The sequence below is a fragment of the Leptopilina boulardi genome, unplaced genomic scaffold, assembly GCF_019393585.1.
Source record: "Leptopilina boulardi isolate dan_hultmark-lab unplaced genomic scaffold, ZJU_Lbou_2.1 LbouV2_384, whole genome shotgun sequence".
Lineage (NCBI taxonomy): Eukaryota > Metazoa > Arthropoda > Insecta > Hymenoptera > Figitidae > Leptopilina > Leptopilina boulardi.
Window position 1 is genome coordinate 2,604,066 of NW_026137956.1, and position 20,331 is coordinate 2,624,396.

The 20,331-nt window shown below is 25.8% G+C and overlaps 1 protein-coding gene across 2 annotated transcripts; it reads left to right on the plus strand.

Moving 5' to 3' along the window:
* Nucleotides 1-624: 624 nt before the first annotated feature.
* Nucleotides 625-19,220, plus strand: LOC127288392 (uncharacterized). Of its 2 annotated transcripts, none has more exons than XM_051315807.1 (6): nucleotides 625-657; nucleotides 3,414-3,724; nucleotides 5,700-5,718; nucleotides 6,990-7,094; nucleotides 13,721-13,833; nucleotides 18,476-19,220. In XM_051315807.1, the coding sequence occupies exons 2-5, from the start codon at nucleotides 3,527-3,529 to the stop codon at nucleotides 13,765-13,767; spliced, it is 369 nt and encodes a 122-aa protein (XP_051171764.1). In that variant the 5' UTR covers nucleotides 625-657; nucleotides 3,414-3,526; the 3' UTR covers nucleotides 13,768-13,833; nucleotides 18,476-19,220. The 2 variants fall into 2 exon arrangements, with proteins under 2 accessions (XP_051171764.1, XP_051171763.1); XM_051315806.1 differs by having other exon boundaries at nucleotides 625-740; nucleotides 18,476-19,219.
* The last annotated feature ends 1,111 nt before the right edge of the window (nucleotides 19,221-20,331 follow it).

Below are 20,331 nucleotides of genomic sequence, written 5' to 3' on the forward strand. Positions count from 1 at the left end.
ATTTTGACAAAATCTATGTCGAAAGAAAGATTAAATATATTATTTTTTATTTCCGTAAAGTTTATAATGGACATTTTAAAGGATTTTGAGAAATTAATTAAAATTCTCAGACGTTTCAGAGGTTAAAAAATTTTTAAACCAGAAGCCAAAACTTGTGATGCAGATTCGAGCGTGTGCCCTTTTTAAGATCCAGAGAGCCTCAATTGTCTTAGATATAGTCAATTGTGTTTACTAGGGGTATAATTTTAAAATAGAATGCCCCATTTATATTTGTTTCAAATAAAAATGTTCTTTGTCACAAATAAAATTTTTATTTGAATCAAATAAAATTCATTTGAAATAAAATTGTTTTATTATTAACTTAGCTCTGAGATAAATATATTTCTTCATTTAGAGCTTAATGACCCCAAAAAAATCATTAACATTTAAACAATAAAATTTCATATACAGTTCATAATATGATAATTTAGTGCGTTCATTAGGCAAAAAGAAAAAAGTTTAGTTTGATTTAGTGAATTATAACACTCGCTAAATTCATACATACATATATCTATATGGGGAGGGGGTGGATAAATGATGAAGCGCATGCCCCAAGCTGTTTTGCTGGGCCGATAGTCAGTCAGGCAAGCCGGGCTCCAGGCGACCGATCATTACCAGGTATAAAGTGCCCGGGACTACCAGTACATAAATACAGGGCAAACAATATACAAATTAGAGGAATCGTTTGTCCCTAATCCTTTGTGAGTTAAACTTTCTATTAATCATCATCCCTTTCAATTATATACTATCATTCACACAAAACACTCATTAAATAAAATGATTCACAATAATTATAAATCATATCATCCTAGCGCTTTTCGTTTCAATTCAAATTCACATTTTCCCACTTTCTTTGACATTCCTCACTAAAGAATTCTCTAAATCATAACAAGCATGTGGGACACCTGTGGCACGGTTTAATCCAATGACAAAAGTCTCAACGAGCTTTTAAGGAAAAAATAACAGTGACAAAATTTGGCTTTTTAATTCAAAAATTTTCATTTAAAGTGCGGGAATTTTGTAGTGAACATGTGCAGTGGAAATTAAACTTATTTTGATGTGATTCGAATAAGATATTTACTGTCCAAGTATTTGTAAACACACGATAAAATATATATATAGAAATAATAATGGATCTACGATTTAAATTATGCTAATCTAGACAATAAATTCAATCTATGTTAATGTGGAAATTGAGATTGTATATACATATATATAGATTCTAGATAATTTTAAATTTAGGGCAAGTGAATAAATAAACAAAAAAAAAAAGTTTTAGTGAATCACTCGCATTTGATCAATTTTTCAAAAAGTTCTTTTTAAAGCTATACCATAGAAGAAAAATATTTTTAAATTAAATATAAATCTCTTTTGAACTGCTGTAAAATATTTAAAATACTCTAAATCTTCTATTCTCAAAGTAAAAATTTAAAAATTTTTTTTATCTATATCACTGAAAAAATACGAAGCTGAAGTACGCAACGTTTATATAAATGATTTTTAAAGAAATAATTTTTTAATATGAAAAATTCTGCAATTTTTTGCCTAAAAAATATTTCTTGTAGTTTTCGTTAACCAACAAATTATAAAAAAATATTTTTTAGGCAAAAAATTATAGAATTTTTCATATTAAAAAAATATTTCTTTAAAAATCGTTTATATAAACGTTGCGTACTTCAGCTTCGTGAAAAAATTATATTCTAATTTTAAGAATATCTTCTTTGCGCCTATTTAAGAATATTTCCCATGCATTTTATTCTTACATGCATAAAAATCTTCACCTGGAACAGCGATATATATTTCTCTAGAATAGCGAAAATTTTCGCTGTTTTAGTGAAACATATCGCTAATTTAGGTAAAGATTTTTTTGCCTGTACTGTTAGAATATAATATTCTTAAAATAAGAAACAATTCTTAAATTAAGAAATATTCTACAGACAAAAGAAAAAAAATTCTTAATTTAAGAAATGTTTAAGAATAAAATGCTTGGGAAATATTCTTAAATAAAGAAAATATTCTTAAAATTAGAATATAATTTTTTCACTGATATAAATGAGCCAAAAGTTTTGAACGTTCAAATGAACAACATTTTTTTTGTATCTTCTTTAAGTACGAATTTTATTACAAAATATTGTTTTAAATATCTAAAAAGAAGTTATTAATTTAATATTTGTTTAATTTACTGTTTTCTTTTACATTGACATTATAATTTCTAATAATTTATAGATTGAAAATAATATTTTGTTCATTTGAACGTTCAAAACTTTTGGTTTATTGATATAATTAAAAATTTTTTTTTAAATAATCTACATTTAAAAAAAATTTGATTAAAAAAATCAGTTATTTGACTATTGTCAAATAAATTTTTGCTTGAACCTATTATTTTTTATTTCAATCAAATATATTTTAACCAATAATTTCTCTATATGTAACAAATAAAATTTAGGTAATTGACTTAAATAAAAATTATTTACTTTAAAAGAATATTTATTTGATAATAGTCAAGTATGCAATTATTTCAGTCTCAAATAATTTTTTTTCAGTGCACAACTTTTTAAATAATTCTAATTTAACCAATTTTTAATTTAGAATAAAATTCAAAAAAACAAAATTAGGAGAATTATAATTTAACTAATTATTAATTTAGAAGAATTATCATTCAATAGAATTTAAAGTGATTCCAATTTTTAAATGTAAAAATTTTCAATTCATCGAATCTTCACATGTCCGAATTTTTAATTTACGCGAATTGTTATTTGTTATAGAATTTTTTAAAAAAATCAATTTTTTATTTGACCGAAATTACAAATGTCCGAATAAACATAACCTACAAAAAAATTTCGGCGCAATTTTTTAAAACTGACCAATCAGAAATTATCAAGAAAATTGTGATTGGTCAAATTATTTTTAAATTGCGCAGAAATTTTTTTTTGTAGGTTATGTTTGTTCGGAGATTTGTAATTTCGGACAAATTGAAATTCGGTTTTTAAATCATTTTATCAAACAAATAAAGATTAAAAATTTTTTTGAATAAGAATACGAAAATTAAAAAAAATATGTTTCTAAATTTTTGTTCTACATTAAAAAAAAAAAAATTTATTTGATTCAAATAATCGGTTACTTGACTATTATCAAATGAATATTTATCTATAGAGTTAAATCAAATAATTTTTATTTGAATTAAATAAATTGTATTTGAATTCCTTTTTAAGTGTAGGCAGTTAGAATTCTATTCTTATTTTAAAAATATGGAATTTAAAATAATAAAACAGAAAATAATAAAATAAGTGTAAAAAAATTTTTTCAGAATTATTTTTAATAATAAAATTTCTAGATATTTTTAATTTAACGAAGACGATAATTTTTTTTTTCAGTAAACATGAAAGATGCAATTGACAAGTGAAGAAAACAATCAACATTGGAATTGAGCACTAGGAAATAATTAACGTGACAAATAAAATTAAAAAAAACAAAACAAAACAAAAAGATGACTGGAAGAATGAAATTGTCATTTAGTTCTCCCGTCAACGAAGAGTCTGATAGAAATTTAGTGATTGGATCTTTGGAGCAGCGTAAAGAAGCCTTCAAAGAGGATGAGGAACTTATGAAAGAAACAACCAAGTTCGTTACAGAAGTTATCGAAACTGCTACCACGGAAGCAACTAAAAGAAAACTTGAAAAAGAGGTCAGAAAATATTTTTCTAAAAAAAAAATAAAAAAAAAAAAACAAACAAAGAAAAATCTTCTGACCTAAAATTTAAATTTAAAACTTTTCCTCGCGATTATTTTATAAAAATTTTGACTTATTTGTCCCAATTTTGCACTACGATTTCAATATGAATCGTCTCAAAGCACTGAAAATTGTGGTGACAATAAATTTTTCTCAAAGATAAATAAGATTTTTTTTCTCTAATCTGAAAGTTGTAATATATAATTTTTTTGATCTTAAAATTATATTAAGAAAAACTTAAATTCAGTCGTTATTTGGATTAATATAAGTGTTTTTACAAACAAAACAAAATTTATTCCAGTACGCATCATACATCAGTGAAAATTACAACGGTTTTCAGTAGCGTTGAGCGTAAATAGTCAGACATAAAGTAAAAGTACAAAAATAGCTGACTGAAAATTGATTTAAACTACTGATTTCTTTCTCTAAAACTTCTCTGTTATGGGGCATTCTACGTGAAGCGGACAACAACCTTTATTTTGCTTTATTTTTTAATATAATCTTCAAATATTATAATTTTATATTTTACATATTTACATATTTCCACATTAGAAAAAAAAATACTAAATATAATTCGATTTGAGTGTCAATGGTTATACTGAGATTTTCGGGGTCACTGAATCTGAATTTGAGGTCAGATTTAAAAAATTCAAAATGGCGGACCAAATATGGCATTCAAAAAAATTTTTAAATTGACTAGATTTGCATAAAAATGGTTCCTTTAAGGTTTTTGGGGTCGCTAAATCCAAATTTGAGGTTAGATTTAAAAAATTCAAAATGTCGGACCCAATATGGCGGAAAAATTTTAAATTGATTCGATTCGTTCAAAATTCAGTACTCGGGGGTTTTCGGGGTCGCTGAATCTTAATTTGAGGTCAGATTTGAATTCAGCGATCCAAAAAATCCGCTAGTACCGAATTTTGAACGAATCGAATCAACTTTAAATTTTTTCCACCATATTGGGTCCGCCATTTTGAATTTTTTAAATCTGACCTTAAATTTGGATTCAGCAACCCCAAAAACTTTTAATACGATGATATGATATTTTGTTGGAAACTTTCTTTTTGGACCGTTTTGGGCCCACAAACGATTTTTCTACTAGACTGCTAAGGGGTTAAACAAAGAAAAATACGTAGATGTTGATTTTGTAGTAAATTTAATGACTTTTAAAGTTATGGTATTAATTTTGAATATTAGATTAATTTTAACTTCAAAAATTAGAAAACAAATTTTTAAATCACGTCGCTAACGCAATAATTCGACCCGCACCAATTTTGTGTATATTAAATAACTTTTAATCCATTTTACAAAATTTAAGCCATATTTTACGAAATTTTTAAATATTTTAAAAATCATCAAACTCTATAAAAAATTGATTAGAACTTTTTTTTAATTTTTAAAGTTAAGACTTTTTAAAATTAATACTATGTCAAATGTCATTAAATTTATTCTAAAGTCCATATAAATATTTTCCTTCGTTTAATGGAATTTTAATAAAATTATTGTAATATTTTGAAAAATAAAACAAAATTGGCGTTGTTCGTTTCATGCAGAATGCCCCATATTATAATTTAATTAAAATACAAATTGATAATAGAAAATGATTTATTATTAACTATTTCTCATACTAAGAAATTAATTTTTAAAATTCTGTAGTAATTACTGTATACCTAAGTTTTTTTTTAAATTTAGAATTTATTAATATATGATTTACATTCCTATTTCAGCACATATTTTTTCCTAAACATCAAAACAGTATTGTCAATTAACATTTGAAGCGTATTTATTAAAATTTTTCTACCAAAAGTTTCCTTTAATTTTATGACTTAAAAGCACATATTATAAAAGAAATTAAAATAAAAAAAAAAAAAAAAAAATAATTTAACATATAAGTAGAAAATGTGTTGATGAAGATAATTTTTTATTTCAGAATGCCAGTGGGAATGAAGGTAATTATATTCATTTAACTTTATATACTTGTAGTATATTTAATCGTATAAATTCATTCTATTATTATTCTCTCTAATATAATAATTCGTAGCAGTAGTAGAGTCGTATAGCTAGGAAACCTTTTATCATGACCTAGAAAAGCCTATATAGATAAAAGGATCAATTAAATGAAAGAAAATATCATTTAAAAATAGAGGAGAGTTAAGAAAAGAAAATTAGAGTTGCCTTAGATTTTTTGCTAAAAATAATATTAATAAAAATAAAAGATATAGTTAGTTACTTCCGAAAACAATTTTTATCTCCGTTTTCTTTTAAATTACATATTGACCTCAATTTTAACATTTTTATGAAAACTAAAACACCAAGAAAAATGTGATATTAAATCAAACTTTTTTTTTTTTTTGAAAAAAAAGTATCATTTAGTTCAAAAGTTTGTACTCCAGTTAGAAAAGTTCTGTATAGAATTTTACTAGATTCTACTTTATTTACTTTCTCTTTCAAATAAAAAGGATTAGAGTATCCATTTACAAAAATCCTAACCTAACTTTAGGTTAATAATTATTAACCTAATTTTCTATAATCGTCTTACTGCGTTTCCGTTTCCAGTTCCTTTTGCCCATTACTGACTTTTCAATTATAGAAGTTCAACCCATCAATATAATCTTGAACTAAAAAGTAGTTTTTAACAGAACTAAAAATATATTTAAAATTTATTTTACCTAAATTCGGAAGATCCAGTTGTACAATTAAAAAAAATTATTTTGAGTTAAGTTAATTATCGCCCTATAAAAACGGTACTGAATGTGAACATGGTAAATATTGATTTTAAAATACCTTTTTCTCAAAACTCTTTTCACTTTTTATCTGCCAAAATACCAAGGATTCTTATTTTATAAATTTCCTAAATCCGAAAGATGCGAATCCATACAAAAACGCGATTGAAAAACGAAAGTAATATAATAGCAACTGCGACTTTGTGCTCCCTGCATGCTTCTGCCATCTGACGGCGGCAGGGCGTAATGAACCTGTCATTATACTACTTTTCGTTTTGCAATCGTGTTTTTGTATGGATTCGCACAATTTTTTGGATTTAGGAAATTTCTAAAATAAGGATCCTTGATGTTTTGGCCGATATTCGCTGATTACGAATCTGATATTATGAGATTTCACAAAATTTATAAAGAAATATCGGAGCATTTAAATTGTTTTTTTGGAAGTATTATTCAAAAGAATGTAAATTAATTAATTAAAGAATGCATGATGTATACAGGCAGTAGATTGAAGGGCAACGAAACCTTAGGCGGCTGGAACAACCGTGCCCGTGGCTTCTGCAATCGAGTTCTCAATGCAATATTTCCATGCTTCACCAACAATGGTAATAAATCTGACTGATAACGTCCTCTATATATTTATATATAGCGATTTCGCTGCTACTGTCGAAAAAAAAAACAAAACAAAAAAAAAACAAGGATCCTCTCGCTTTTAACACTTTCTTTCATCTCGTCATCTCACAAAGTCAGCATCGAAGGGATTTCACGCACGTCATTTTCTCTCTAATTCATCGATTAAAACCTCATCAACCTGTCGACCTCACTCTTTTTTAGTCAGCGACGTTTTAATTATCGCTTCATTGAATTTCATTCACTTCAACATATATAAGAAATCTTGGCTTTTTTTTATTAGCCACTTTATTCTTCTTTTAAATTTCATTTTACTTATAAATTCTTAAATTGTTTTTCATTCAACACTTTTGTTTATAAATTATTTTGTTTTTTATTTTCATTCATGATATTATTATTCTTTTAATTTATCGAATGGGGATCGGAATTTTTCAAACTTATCAACTAAAATTTTTTGTTTACGCATAAATAAGCACTAAATTTAATTTGTTAGAATTTACTCGCTTTTAGCCGAATTATTATTTCTTTGAATTGTTATTTAACAGAAATTCCATTTAACCGAATTTTTGTATTAAAGTATTATTATTTAAACGAATTAACATTAGAATTTTTTTAGCTGAATTTTCACTTGTTCGAATATAAATTTTACAAAATTCTTAAAAAACCGATTTTCCATTTGTCCAAAATTGCAAATGAACGACAAGCAATCGACAGGAAGATTTGGGCGCGAATTTTAAAATTAACTAATCATAATTTTTTTAAAAAACTAAAGATAATTAATTTTTCCAAAGTTTTAAATTTCTTCTAATGATATGATTAACATTTTTGTTTCTTCAATTTCCTCCTAAATATGTTAGTCAGATTTTAAAAATTCAAAATAGCGTATCCACTATGTCGGATGAATTTTTAAAAAACAATTAGATTTGTTTGTTTTAAGTCTGTAAGTTGATTACAGTATAGAAGTAAAAAAATCATTAAAAATGAAAAAATTAAATTTGTTAATTTTATGTGATTCTTATACAAGAAATTCTGATTCATACTGTTAATTAAAACATTTTCCAAGAGATTTAATTTTAATTAATTAATTTTAAGTAATTAATTTTATTTGACTTAGAAAAAACTTTTAATTGTATTGTGTAATATTTTATTTCGCGCGTTTAAAGTAATTTTATGTTATTATTCATTCCTTCTTATTTTTTTATTTCACTGTTCGCGGTTTTATTTAGTCATATTTTTTTTAATGATCTTTGCTTTTTACAATCGATTTCCCGCTAGTCTTTATTTCACTTTATCAGATGTTACAACATTATTGCTATCCAGTTATAGTATAGTAGTAAATGTATTAGTAGAAAATTTAACGAATAGTTAAATTTTTTATTTGTTAATATGAGTAATTTGTTTATATATATATATATATATATATATATATTATTTAGTTATTACTTCTTTACCTAGTATAGTACAGAAAATAATTTTTAAGTTTAGTTATTTTTTCTATTTTTGTAATAACCTATTTTTTTATATAGTAAATTTAATTTATTTAAAATACTTTAGTTAAATTAAATTTATAATTGAAGTTGAATAATTTAATTAAGTTCGATAATTTCTCATAATTAGAAAATTCAAAGAATAATTAATTTTAAATAAATGTAAATTAAATTTAATTAAAGAATTTCTATTTTATAATATGTGCCAAATACAAACAAGCGTCTCTGACTGAAGCTCAAATTTTTAAATCACAAAGCTACGACGAATGTTTTTTGATTCACTATATAAGCATGAATCATTATACTCATTACAATATTTAACACTGAATTTCATGAAAAGAAAACGATTTGAATCTATTTCAAATTTTTTACGCACATAAAATTAAATCATTTTTTTGTAATAAATATTTAATGCAGTATCTTCACTCTAATACAGGGAACAAATTAATATTTATAAAGGCCGTTTTCAGCGCGTGGATAAAAATTTAACCTTCCGGGAAGTTAAAGGCAGTAGATATATTCTACGTCTGCGCAGAAGCAAACATTCTGCGCAGACGCAGAATATATCTACTGCCTTTAACCTCTCGGAGGATTAAATTTATCCACACGATGAAAACTGGCTCTATATAGTATAAGTAATTTAAGGGCATAATTACACAGCCACACAAAAAAAAAAAGTACCCGGGCCGGGGAATGAGACCACCATTTCTTGATGTATTTTGATGCGCTGAACACGAATCTGAAGTCCGTTTAGCTCCATCACGTCAGGATTTTGACATAACCTCAAAAAACATAGCTGATTTTAAATGACAGGAGAAATTTTTTAAATAATGTCAGATTTGCTTGTATCTTGTTACTCGGGGGTTTTTGGGGTCGCTGATTACGAATTTAACGTCAGATTTATAAAATTCAAAATGGCGGATTCAATATGGCGGACAAATGTTTAAAAAGTAGTTGGATTTTTACGAAAATTGGTATCTAGGGGTTTTGGGAGTCGCTGATTACAAATTTATCGTCAGATTATTCAAATTCAAAATGGCGGATCCAATATGGCGGACAAATTTTTAAAAAGAAGTTGGATTTTTACAAAAATTGGTATCATGGGGTTTTTTTGGAGTCGCTGATTACGAATTTAACGTCAGATTATTCAAATGTAAAATGGCAGATATAGTACGGTGGTCAAATATCTTTATGTTTCTACATGTGTCTGCATCCAGGGCACCTCCACGCGGTGACGGTGGGCAACGGAGTTTGTCCGCTATCCGGCTAAGTCCCTGGATAATGGCTTTGATGCCGTCATGGCAGACACACGTAGGAAACGTATTACGATGCAGGGACTCGGAACCCCAGTATCGGCCAAGTTACATAAAAATTCAACTATTTTTTAAAAACTCGTCCGCCATATTGGATCCGCCATTTTGAATTTGAATAATCTGACGATAAATTTGTAATCAGCGACTCCCAAAACCCCTAGATACCAATTTTCGTAAAAATCCAACTACTTTTTAAACATTTGTCCGCCATATTGAATCCGCCATTTTGAATTTTATAAATCTGACGTTAAATTCGTAATCAGCGACCCCAAAAACCCCCGAGTAACAAGATACAAGCAAATCTGACATTATTTAAAAAATTTCTCCTATCATTTAAAATCAGCTATGTTTTTTGAGGTTATGTCAAAATCCTGACGTGATGGAGCTAAACGGACTTCAGATTCGTGTTCAGCGCATCAAAATACATCAAGAAATGGTGGTCTCATTCCCCGGCCCGGGTACTTTTTTTTTTTTGTGTGGCTGTGTTATGATATGAAAATTGTGGTATTTACAAAAACAAAAAAAATTTAGTGATTAAAAAAAATTACTCCTGTTAAAAACCACCAAAATACAATGAAAGTCATTATAAATAATTTTGTTAAAACCCGATAAGTAATTATATAATATATAATATATGTATAGGTACATTTACGAATGTTATAAAAAGTATTTTCCAAAAATTTTATCCTAGTGTTGACCCTATATGACAAAATAATAATTAAACACTTTTAGGCAATGAAATTAATTGAATAATCGATTTTCATCTACAATGACTTTTATATACATATATATATACATTCATATGCAAAAAAAAAAATGTATTTCATTTTTTCCATTAGTCAAAAGATGATAAATTTTGGACCAAATGCTTCGAATCTATTTTTTTTATCTTAAAACTTAAGTATAAATATTTTTATGTAAAACCATTATTCAATAAATAATGAGTCTGATATAATAATCTTTAATGTACAATATATGATACTTTACAGTATAATAATAATTTCTATATAAATATAGTAATTTAATAATTGCTACAAAATAGCAATTTCTATACAAATAGTAATAAATTTTATATTAATTGAAAAATAGTATATTTGATTGAAATAATCCGTTACTGGAATATTATCAAATTAATATATTTATTTTAAATAATTATTATATGAGTTAATTAAATTGTATTTGCTTCAAGTTTATTTAATTCAAATAAAAATTATTTGTTTCAAGTAAATATTTATTTAATAATAGTCAAATAACGGATTATTAATCAAATAAACTTTATTTCAGTGTATAATAATTTTTATTAAGAGTAATGAACGGACCTCGAAATTCTTTAGCAAAGAGATACATTTAATTATCACCCTATAAAAACGGCACTGAACGTGAAAATAATAACAATTGGTTTTAAAATACTTTTTTTTCGAAACACAAACACTTTTTATAAAATCGGCCAACATACCAAAGATTCTTGTTTTATAAATTTCAAAAATCAAAAAGATTGAGTGAATGTATGCAAAAACGCATCTGCAAAACGAAAAATAGGAAAGTAATTTAATGACAATTGTGACATTCTGCTCCCTGCATGCTTCTGCCATCTGACGGCGACTGGACGTAATGAACCTCTCATTAAACTACTTTTCGTCTTGCGATCGCGTTTTTCTATGGATTCGCACAATCTTTCGGATTTAGGAAATTTATAAGATAAGAATCCTTGATGTTTTGGCCGATTTTGTAAAAAGTGTCCATGTTACAAGAAAAAATTATTTTAAAATCATTGTTTATCATTTTTACCTTCAGTGCCGTTTTTATAGGGTGATAATTAAAGGTCTCTCCTTGCCAAAGAATTTCAGAGATCGTTCGACACTTTTAAATCATGTAAAGTAAAAAAAAAATTTGTAATGAACAATCCAGAAAATTAAAAAAAAAATTATTTTAGCTCTTAGTTGTTAAAAAAATTGAAAAAATATTTTTAAATACAAAACTGCATTAAAGTAATATTAATATTAATATAATTTGTATAATATAATTATATAGTTTTATAAAAATACATTATTATTTTTTTTCGTTATTAAGTTTCTTTTTGTCATTATAATAAGGAAATAGATGTTTCTCCCGGAAATTGTTACGTCAATTTATAATACAAAAAAACATTATTTATTGTCATCAGTGTGCGCTATCGCATGTTTATACATCAAGAAATTCATATAAAATTTGTTTAATAAAAATAAAAAAAAATATTAATTGCATAAACAATTCATGTTGAACATGATATATTAGTTATAAACATATGTAGACTAGAAAGTCAATTTATCTACCTCATCCACAAATCACCGCATATGCATGTTAGTGAAACAGAGTTCATCGGAAAATAGAAAAAGAAAATTTGAAAAACTAATCAATTTATGGTGTGCTTTGCTATAGTTAAAATATCGATTTGCCATAAATCACATAAGAATCTCTTTAAAAATAGAATATAAATAAATTTTAAATTTTAATTTATTTTCAATTTTTAACAGAATTTCGAAACAAAACAATTTTTTTTTTTGAAAATAATAAACACCCTTTGTGTCAAGATTCTAAATATTTTATAATTCTTTTGTAAATAAATTTTTTAAAAGAAATTTTATTTTTACAATTTAGAATTTTTATAATAACAGTACTTTTTTTAAATATATGATAAAGTCTTTAAGTATAAAAATTTTGGATGTTCAAAATTATCTAGACTTCAATTTTTTATATGAATTTTATGAGGCTAAATTGACAATATATTTTTTGTTGATTAACGAAAAAATATTTAAATAAACTAATTATCACGTATGTACGACAAAGAAACAAAAAAACTAATTGTAAAATCTGTCATTTTTCAAAATTCAAAATGGCGAATCCAACATGGCAGACAGAAATTCCAATTCACTGAATTTCAATTTATACGATTTTTTTTGATAATTGAATTGATAGAATTTTTAAGACGCCGAATTTTGATTTGTCCGAAATTACAAGTGGCCGAACAAACAATCGACAGAATGATTTCGGCGCAATTTTCAAAAATTGACCAATTAGAAATTATCAAGAAAATCGTGATTGGTCAATTTTAAAAATTGCGCCGAAATCATTCTTTTCGATTGTTTATTCGGTCATTTGTAATTTCGGACAAATGAAAATTTGGCGTCTTAAAAATTCTATCAATTAAAAATTCGAACAAATTAAAATTTGATGAATTGGAATTTCTGTCATTTAAAAAATTCGATTGAATAAGAATTCTGTTTAATTAAAATTTGCTTAAATTAAAATTCTTTTAAATGAAAAGTCATGTCAAAAAAAATTACTGTAAAATAAAAATTCGGTAGCTCAAAATTTTGTTATGTAAAAATTCGTATAAAAAGAAAATCTGTCAAATTATCCGAAAATTGAATATTCATAAACGATAAATATTGTCACTTTTGGCTCATTTTACATCATTTTGTTTAAATAAAAAGAATTTGCATAATAAAAAATAAAAATCTGAACCAATGACTTTTTTTGAGGAATTTTACGTAAAAGATTAAAAAAAATAAAATCCATAAAAAATTGAACTGCACTACTTCCTTTTTCACAAAATAACCATTATATAGAAAAAAGCTTCTTCACATATATATATATATATATATATATATATATATATTGAATAGAAAATAGATGAATTGAAAAATCATTCATATGCATCAGCAATTTCATTCGCGTGTTAAAAAAAAGGCAAAGTCTGGCATGCGAAGATATAATGTTAGATTTTGGACGTGGGATATATTGGATTTATTCTTTCTATAGAACTATTCGCCTGGACGCCATACCGGTATCGTTTCTCGAGACCTTAGCCGTTCACAAACTTCCGGAAGTTCCGTTCAGACGGAATGAACACCTAACACTATGATCAGTATAGGGTGAGTTCACATAATTAGAATATACGATTGCAAAACACACAATTTCACAAATATATAATTTTTATTAAGTATTTTCTTTTTCTTTATAAATTAAAATAATAGTATACCATTATTCTTTGAAAGGAAAAAATTTGCAAAATTATTTATTTCAATTTTATTTATAATTGAGGAACTGCGTCAAAGAAATCGCTTTTCGCTCCACTGCACGCTCTCAAGCCAGTCAAACGGAGCAAAAAGTCAAGAAAATTGAATATGAAAATTTAAATTTTTGAAAAGTAATAATTTGAATTTTTTTTCTACCTCCACTTTTCTCAAAATTCTGACGTTTTAGGCAATTTTGGGACCCGGAATTGTATTTAGCGGACAAATGTACATTAAAAATCACTCCGATATCAAAAATTAATCAAAAAATTTTTTTTTCTGCCTCTACCCCCACTTTTTTCAAAATGCTCTATTTTTTTGGATTTGCGCATATTTTTTTGAGTCAATTATTGAAATGGTAAGTGATTTTCAATGTACTATTTTACGCTGAACACGATCATGTGTCCCAAAATTGCCTAGAATGTCAAAATTTTGAGAAAAGTGAGGGTAAATAAAAAAAAAAATTTTAAAAACCCCCAAAAATATGTTTTTTGAGTATTTAACCCCTATTTTCTCTAAATCTTGAAATACATTTTAATTTTTGCTTTAGTTATACACGAAATTGGATTAAAAAATTAAAATGCGCCCTTTTTGCTCCATAGTTTTATGAAAAATAGGGACGCATGACAGGGTGTCTAACAAGGATTGAGAAAAAAATTCCCTGACTTTTCCATGACTCCTCCCTGACATTTTTTTATTTTTCCTGACTTTTTAATAACCTTATTTCTGCTTTTTTTTGGACAAAAATATGGTTACTGACGTATTTAACAATAAATTAATTTCTAATAGTAGTAACAAATGGTGATAAAAACCATTCAAGTTTTTTTAGATTAAAAAATTTTTAAATTCACAAAAAATTTTAATTTTTGTAGAAATTTACAGAAATTTCCCTGACATTGAATGAAATTTTCTGAAATTCACTGACTTTTCCCTGACATTTTCCTGACCAACAAAATTCCCTGACGTTTCCCTGACTTTCCCTGACCGTTAGACACCTTGCATGAATATGTTCTAAAAATCATTAGTAGAATTGTCATTTTATGGAATTTTTATTTGTCATAATTATTTTTGAGCCGAATTTTTATTTGTTCGAATGAGTATTTTGCAGAATTTTTATATAACCGAAAATAATAATTTCTTTCAGATGAATTTTTATTTGTTCAAATTATTATTTAATATAATTTCCATATAACCGATTTTTCATACTACAGAATTTTTACTTAACCGAAAAATCATTTAACAGAATTTCTAATTGATAGAATTTTTATTTGTCCGAAATTGCAAATGTCCGAACAAACAATCGACAGAAAAAATTTCGGCGCGATTTTGAAAATCAACCAATCACAATTTTATGGATAATTTTTGATTGGTTAATTTTAAAAATCGCGCCGAAATCCTTCTGTTGATTGTTTGTTCGGCCATTTGTAATTTCGGACAAATAAAAATTCTATCAATTAGAAATTCTGTTAAATAATTTTTTGGTTAATTAAATTCTGTAGTATAAAAATCGGTTATATGGAAATTACATTAAATAATAATTCGAACAAATGAAAATTCATCTGAAAGAATAAAATGAAAATTTTATGCAATGAAATTCTACCCAATAAAAATTCTTTAAAATGCCTATTATGTTAAATGAAAATTCAAGCAAATAAAAATTATGATAAATAAAAATCCGAACAAATTATGTGAAATGAATTTTCGGTTATATAAAAATTCTGTAATATAGAAAATCGGTTTGATGAAAATTCTGCAAAATATTAATTCGAACAAATAAAAAAAATTCGGCTCAAAAATAATTATGACAAATGAAATTCCATAAAATGAAAATTCTAACTAATGATTTTTAAAACATATTCATGCGTCCGGATAAATGAAGCAAAAATTTAAATTGCTCCGTTTTCGTAAAAATCGTATTTATTATTAATATTAACAATATTCGTGTTTTTCAACGCAGCTTCTCAATTATATAGAAAATTAATTCTTTACACATTTTTTAGTGATTTGAACCATATATATTTTTCTTTAACTCACAAAACATTCTCTGCGAAAAAAAAACTTCTTCTTTTATCATGACAATGTTTTTTTCTTTCTTTATGTTAATGAAGTTTAAAAGAAAACTTTTTCCCTCTGTATTTATAAAACAAGATTGCATTTCAGAACATTTTGTTTAATCACTGTAACTATGGAGGAGAAACTTTTTTGACTTTTAAATTCCTCTTAATTTCACTTTATTTAATGCGAATATTCAAATTTAAGAAACAATTAATAAAATCAAATTCAAATGACTTAACTTAAAAGCATGAAAAGTTAATTTTAAACAAGAAAATGTACTCCCGGGGTCAGTAACATTATATGTCTGAGAAGTTAAATCAATAATTTTTACAAGACAGTATTGGTGAATGTGTGTGTGTGTATAATATAACTCTTAATTTTTCTTGGTATTTTTATATTTTAATTTAAACTTTAATATTTACTTTTAGTACGTGTTTCAATTTATATGTAAAATTCCCACCGTACAGCTTTATATTTCAAACTCAACTTTAATAAAACTTTAAAAAATATATAGGTATATATATATATATATAGCTTGTCATCAGAAACGTTCATTCATGTGGTTTAAAAAAAATATTTTCATCAAACATTTAATCTAAAAATTTATAGAATATTGAATAGGCAAAAATTGAATGTTTGATATAAAAAAAATATTGCATAAAATATACTATATGCCAAAAATAAAACATAATGTTTAGTAAAACATTTCATTTTTCAATAATCAAAACTTCTAAATGTTTCATAAAAAAACTATTTGTAAATTTATAATTTTTTCTTTGTTTTTATAATTAATTTATTTTACAAAACGGACGTATGATTATTCTATAAATGTCATTAGTTATAATTTTTATTTTTTTAAATTTTTATCAGACGAATTATCATTCTTCGAATTAGCATTTGACAAAATTACTTTTTTCTTTTTAAATATTTTTTTACTTAACCCCTTCGCAGTCTAGTAGAAAAATCGTTTTTGTGGGCCCAAAACGGTCAAAAAAAAAATTTCCAAAAAAATAACATATCATCGTATTAATAGTTTTTGGGATCGCTGAATCCAAATTTAAGGTCAGATTTAAAAAATTCAAAATGGCGGACCCAAGATGGTGAAAATTTTTTTAAGTTGATTCGATTCGTTCAAAATTTGGTACTCGGCGGTTTTTGGGGTCGCTGAATCCAAATTTGATATCAGATTTTAAAAATTCAAAATGGCGGACTCAATATGGCCACCCAATATAGCGAAAAAACTTTAAAATTGATTCGATTCGTTCAAAATTTGGTACTTGAAGGTTTTTTGGGTTGCTGAATCCAAATATGATCTCAAATTTGGATTCAGCGACCCCAAAAACCCCCGAGTACCGAATTTTGAACGAATCGAATCAAATTTAAATTTTTTCCGCCATATTGGATCCGCCATTTTGAATTTTTTAAATCTGACCTCAAATTCGGATTCAGCGACTTTTTTTGGACATATATGGGCCATCGACTGTCAAGGGGTTAACAGAAATTATAGGTGCTAAATTATTATTAAACGGTAGAAATTCTATTTTACATATAATTTCTCTTTGCTCAAAATTTTTATTCAAAAGAATTTTAATTTTGGCCAAATTTTAATTTAGTAGAATTTTTATTTAACAGAATTTTAAGTGATTTGAATTTTTTTTATATATATGTATATATATAAAATTTTCCAATTTACAGAATCTTCATTTGTTGGAATTTTTATTTACGCACTTAAGGCCAGGTCCAAGTCGTGTCAGCTGTTCCATTGAAACTTTAAAGGAACAGCTGACTCGACTTGGACCTGGCCTTAATTTCATTTATCATTTTCAATTTGACAGAATTCTTAAAACGACACGAATTTCCATTTGTACAAAAATTGCAAATGGCAGAAGGAACATAACCTAAAAAAAAGATTTCGATGAATTTTAAAACATTAACCAATGATAAATAATAAAGAAAATTGTTATTGGACAATTTTAAAATTCGCGCCGAAATCTTTTTGTAGGTTATGTTTATTCGGACATTTGCGATTTCGGTCAAACTAAAATTCGGAATTTAAAAAATTTCCATTCAAGAACAATTCGGACAAAGAAAAATCCGAACAAATAAGTAATTCGGTAAATTGGAAATTCTTTTATTTAAAAATTCAAATCACTTAGAATTCTGTTTAATAAAAATTCCTGCTCTCGATTTACTGAGTTTAATTAGTTAATTTATTTAAATTCAAAATGGTGGACATTTTTGAAATTCGTTCAAAATGCTTTGAAAATTTGTTTCAAGAAAAATCTATAATAAAGTTTTTTAAAATAAAAATTTTAATTATAATGACTTTTATGAATTAATCATTCGCCCCTACAAAAAAAAATATGTATAAAATTTTTTAAATACAATTTCATTAAAATTTGTCGAATAAAAAAGAAATTTAATTTTAAAAAAAAATGTAATTCAGGGGCAACGAAGATTCGATGTTGACTGTTAGGCAAGTGGATGACTCAATATTCATTGTCATGGGAGAAAACATCTAATTTATTCGGTGCAACTGGCAATTAAGATCGCAAAAAGATTACAACGTCAATTTGATCGAGCTATTTTTGGAAAGAAGTATAATAAACAGTATATTATAATACATAAAAGCTCGGTTCCCGCAGGTGGTTTTCGCAAATAAATGAATGTCAACGGGTTCCCACAAAAAAAAGTGTTAAAACTATATAATAAGCCATTTGCGTGTTCGTTTAACAAAACAAAAAACATATAGGTATATAAATAAATAAATAAATGTATAAAAAAAACGTAGACGAAAATCAAGACAAAAAAAAATTAACATTAAGTCCGTAGGACGTTTCCATACGCTCCAAATGTCACTGTGATTAAAAAAAGAAAATATATTGTAACAAAAAAAAATTCTTTCAACGATCAAGAATTTCGATTCTGCTGGTACGGAATCTTTTTTTTATGTATAAAAAAAAATAATAATGTATATTAAACACACGGTATTTCTAATTTTTATTCGACGAGCATATATAACAGATTTTTTATGACAGAGGAAGACATAATAAATTTCCTAATAATATATATATAATATGAGAAAAGTTAATATTCCTAAAATTACATGATGTAAATAATTGAAAGAAAAATTATTATATAGAATGTATTCCACGCCAAAGTGTAAGTCCATCTGCAATGACATCTTCGATTTTTTTTTCTTATAAGGGGCCGTGTACAAATTACGTAAGGGCCACAGGGGGGGAGGGGGTGTATGAAATCCTTACGGACTCTTACGTGGGGGGAGGGTAGGTGCGAAGATTTTCTTACGTAAGGCCATATATTAAAAAATTTCTTGAAACTTGCGGGCAGTTCTGCCGGTAAACTTCTACAATAATATATGATCTAATAATGTTGAAAAATGTATTTTGTTCTCTACAGTAATGACTGTTTAACTATGTTAACTTTGTTTTAAATATAATTAAAAAAATTTATTAACATTAAGAATAAAACGTGTAATACATAACTTTAATTTTTGACCTATATTTTCTTTAAACCTTACGTAAGAAAGGGGGGAAGAGGCTAACAAAATCTTACTTAACCTTACATGGGGGGAGGGGGGTTTAAAATGTTTAAAATTGACCTTACGTAATTTGTACACGGCCCCTAAAACTAATTGAGACTAGCTTCCATGAATCTTTCTTTAAATTTTTTTAGCAAGTCGTTTTCGAATTGTAGAATTTTGAAAATTGGAGAATTTTCATAACTTTTAATTTTTGAATGCTCATAACTTCCTTAAAAATGCATCAATTTTAAAAGTCTTTTTTTTCAAAATGTGTGTTTTTAAACGTACTTTTCAACAAAAAAAATCGAAATTTTTTTTCAAACGATATTACTATCAAATTTTTGAGTTTTAATGATAAAAAGTCATTTTTCTCATTTGACGTACTGATCGATTTTTTTCAAAATTTTTTCAAAAAAACTAGGTACTTCTTATTACGAAACTTTTAAGCGTAGGCCGATAATGGGCAAACAATTTTTACAATATTTTCGGAATTTTTCAAAAATTTTTGAATTTTGATTTTTTTAAAAATATTTTTGGTTTTTTTTATACTACGTACTTTTATGTATTTTGATACTAATATCGTTTGAAAAAAAATTTCGATTTTTTTGTTGAAAAGTACGTTTAAAAACACACATTTTGAAAAAAAAAATACTTTTAAAATTGATGCATTTTTAAGGAAGTTATGAGCATTCAAAAATTAAAAGTCATGAAAATTCTCCAATTTTAAAAATTCTATAATTCGAAAACGACTTGCTAAA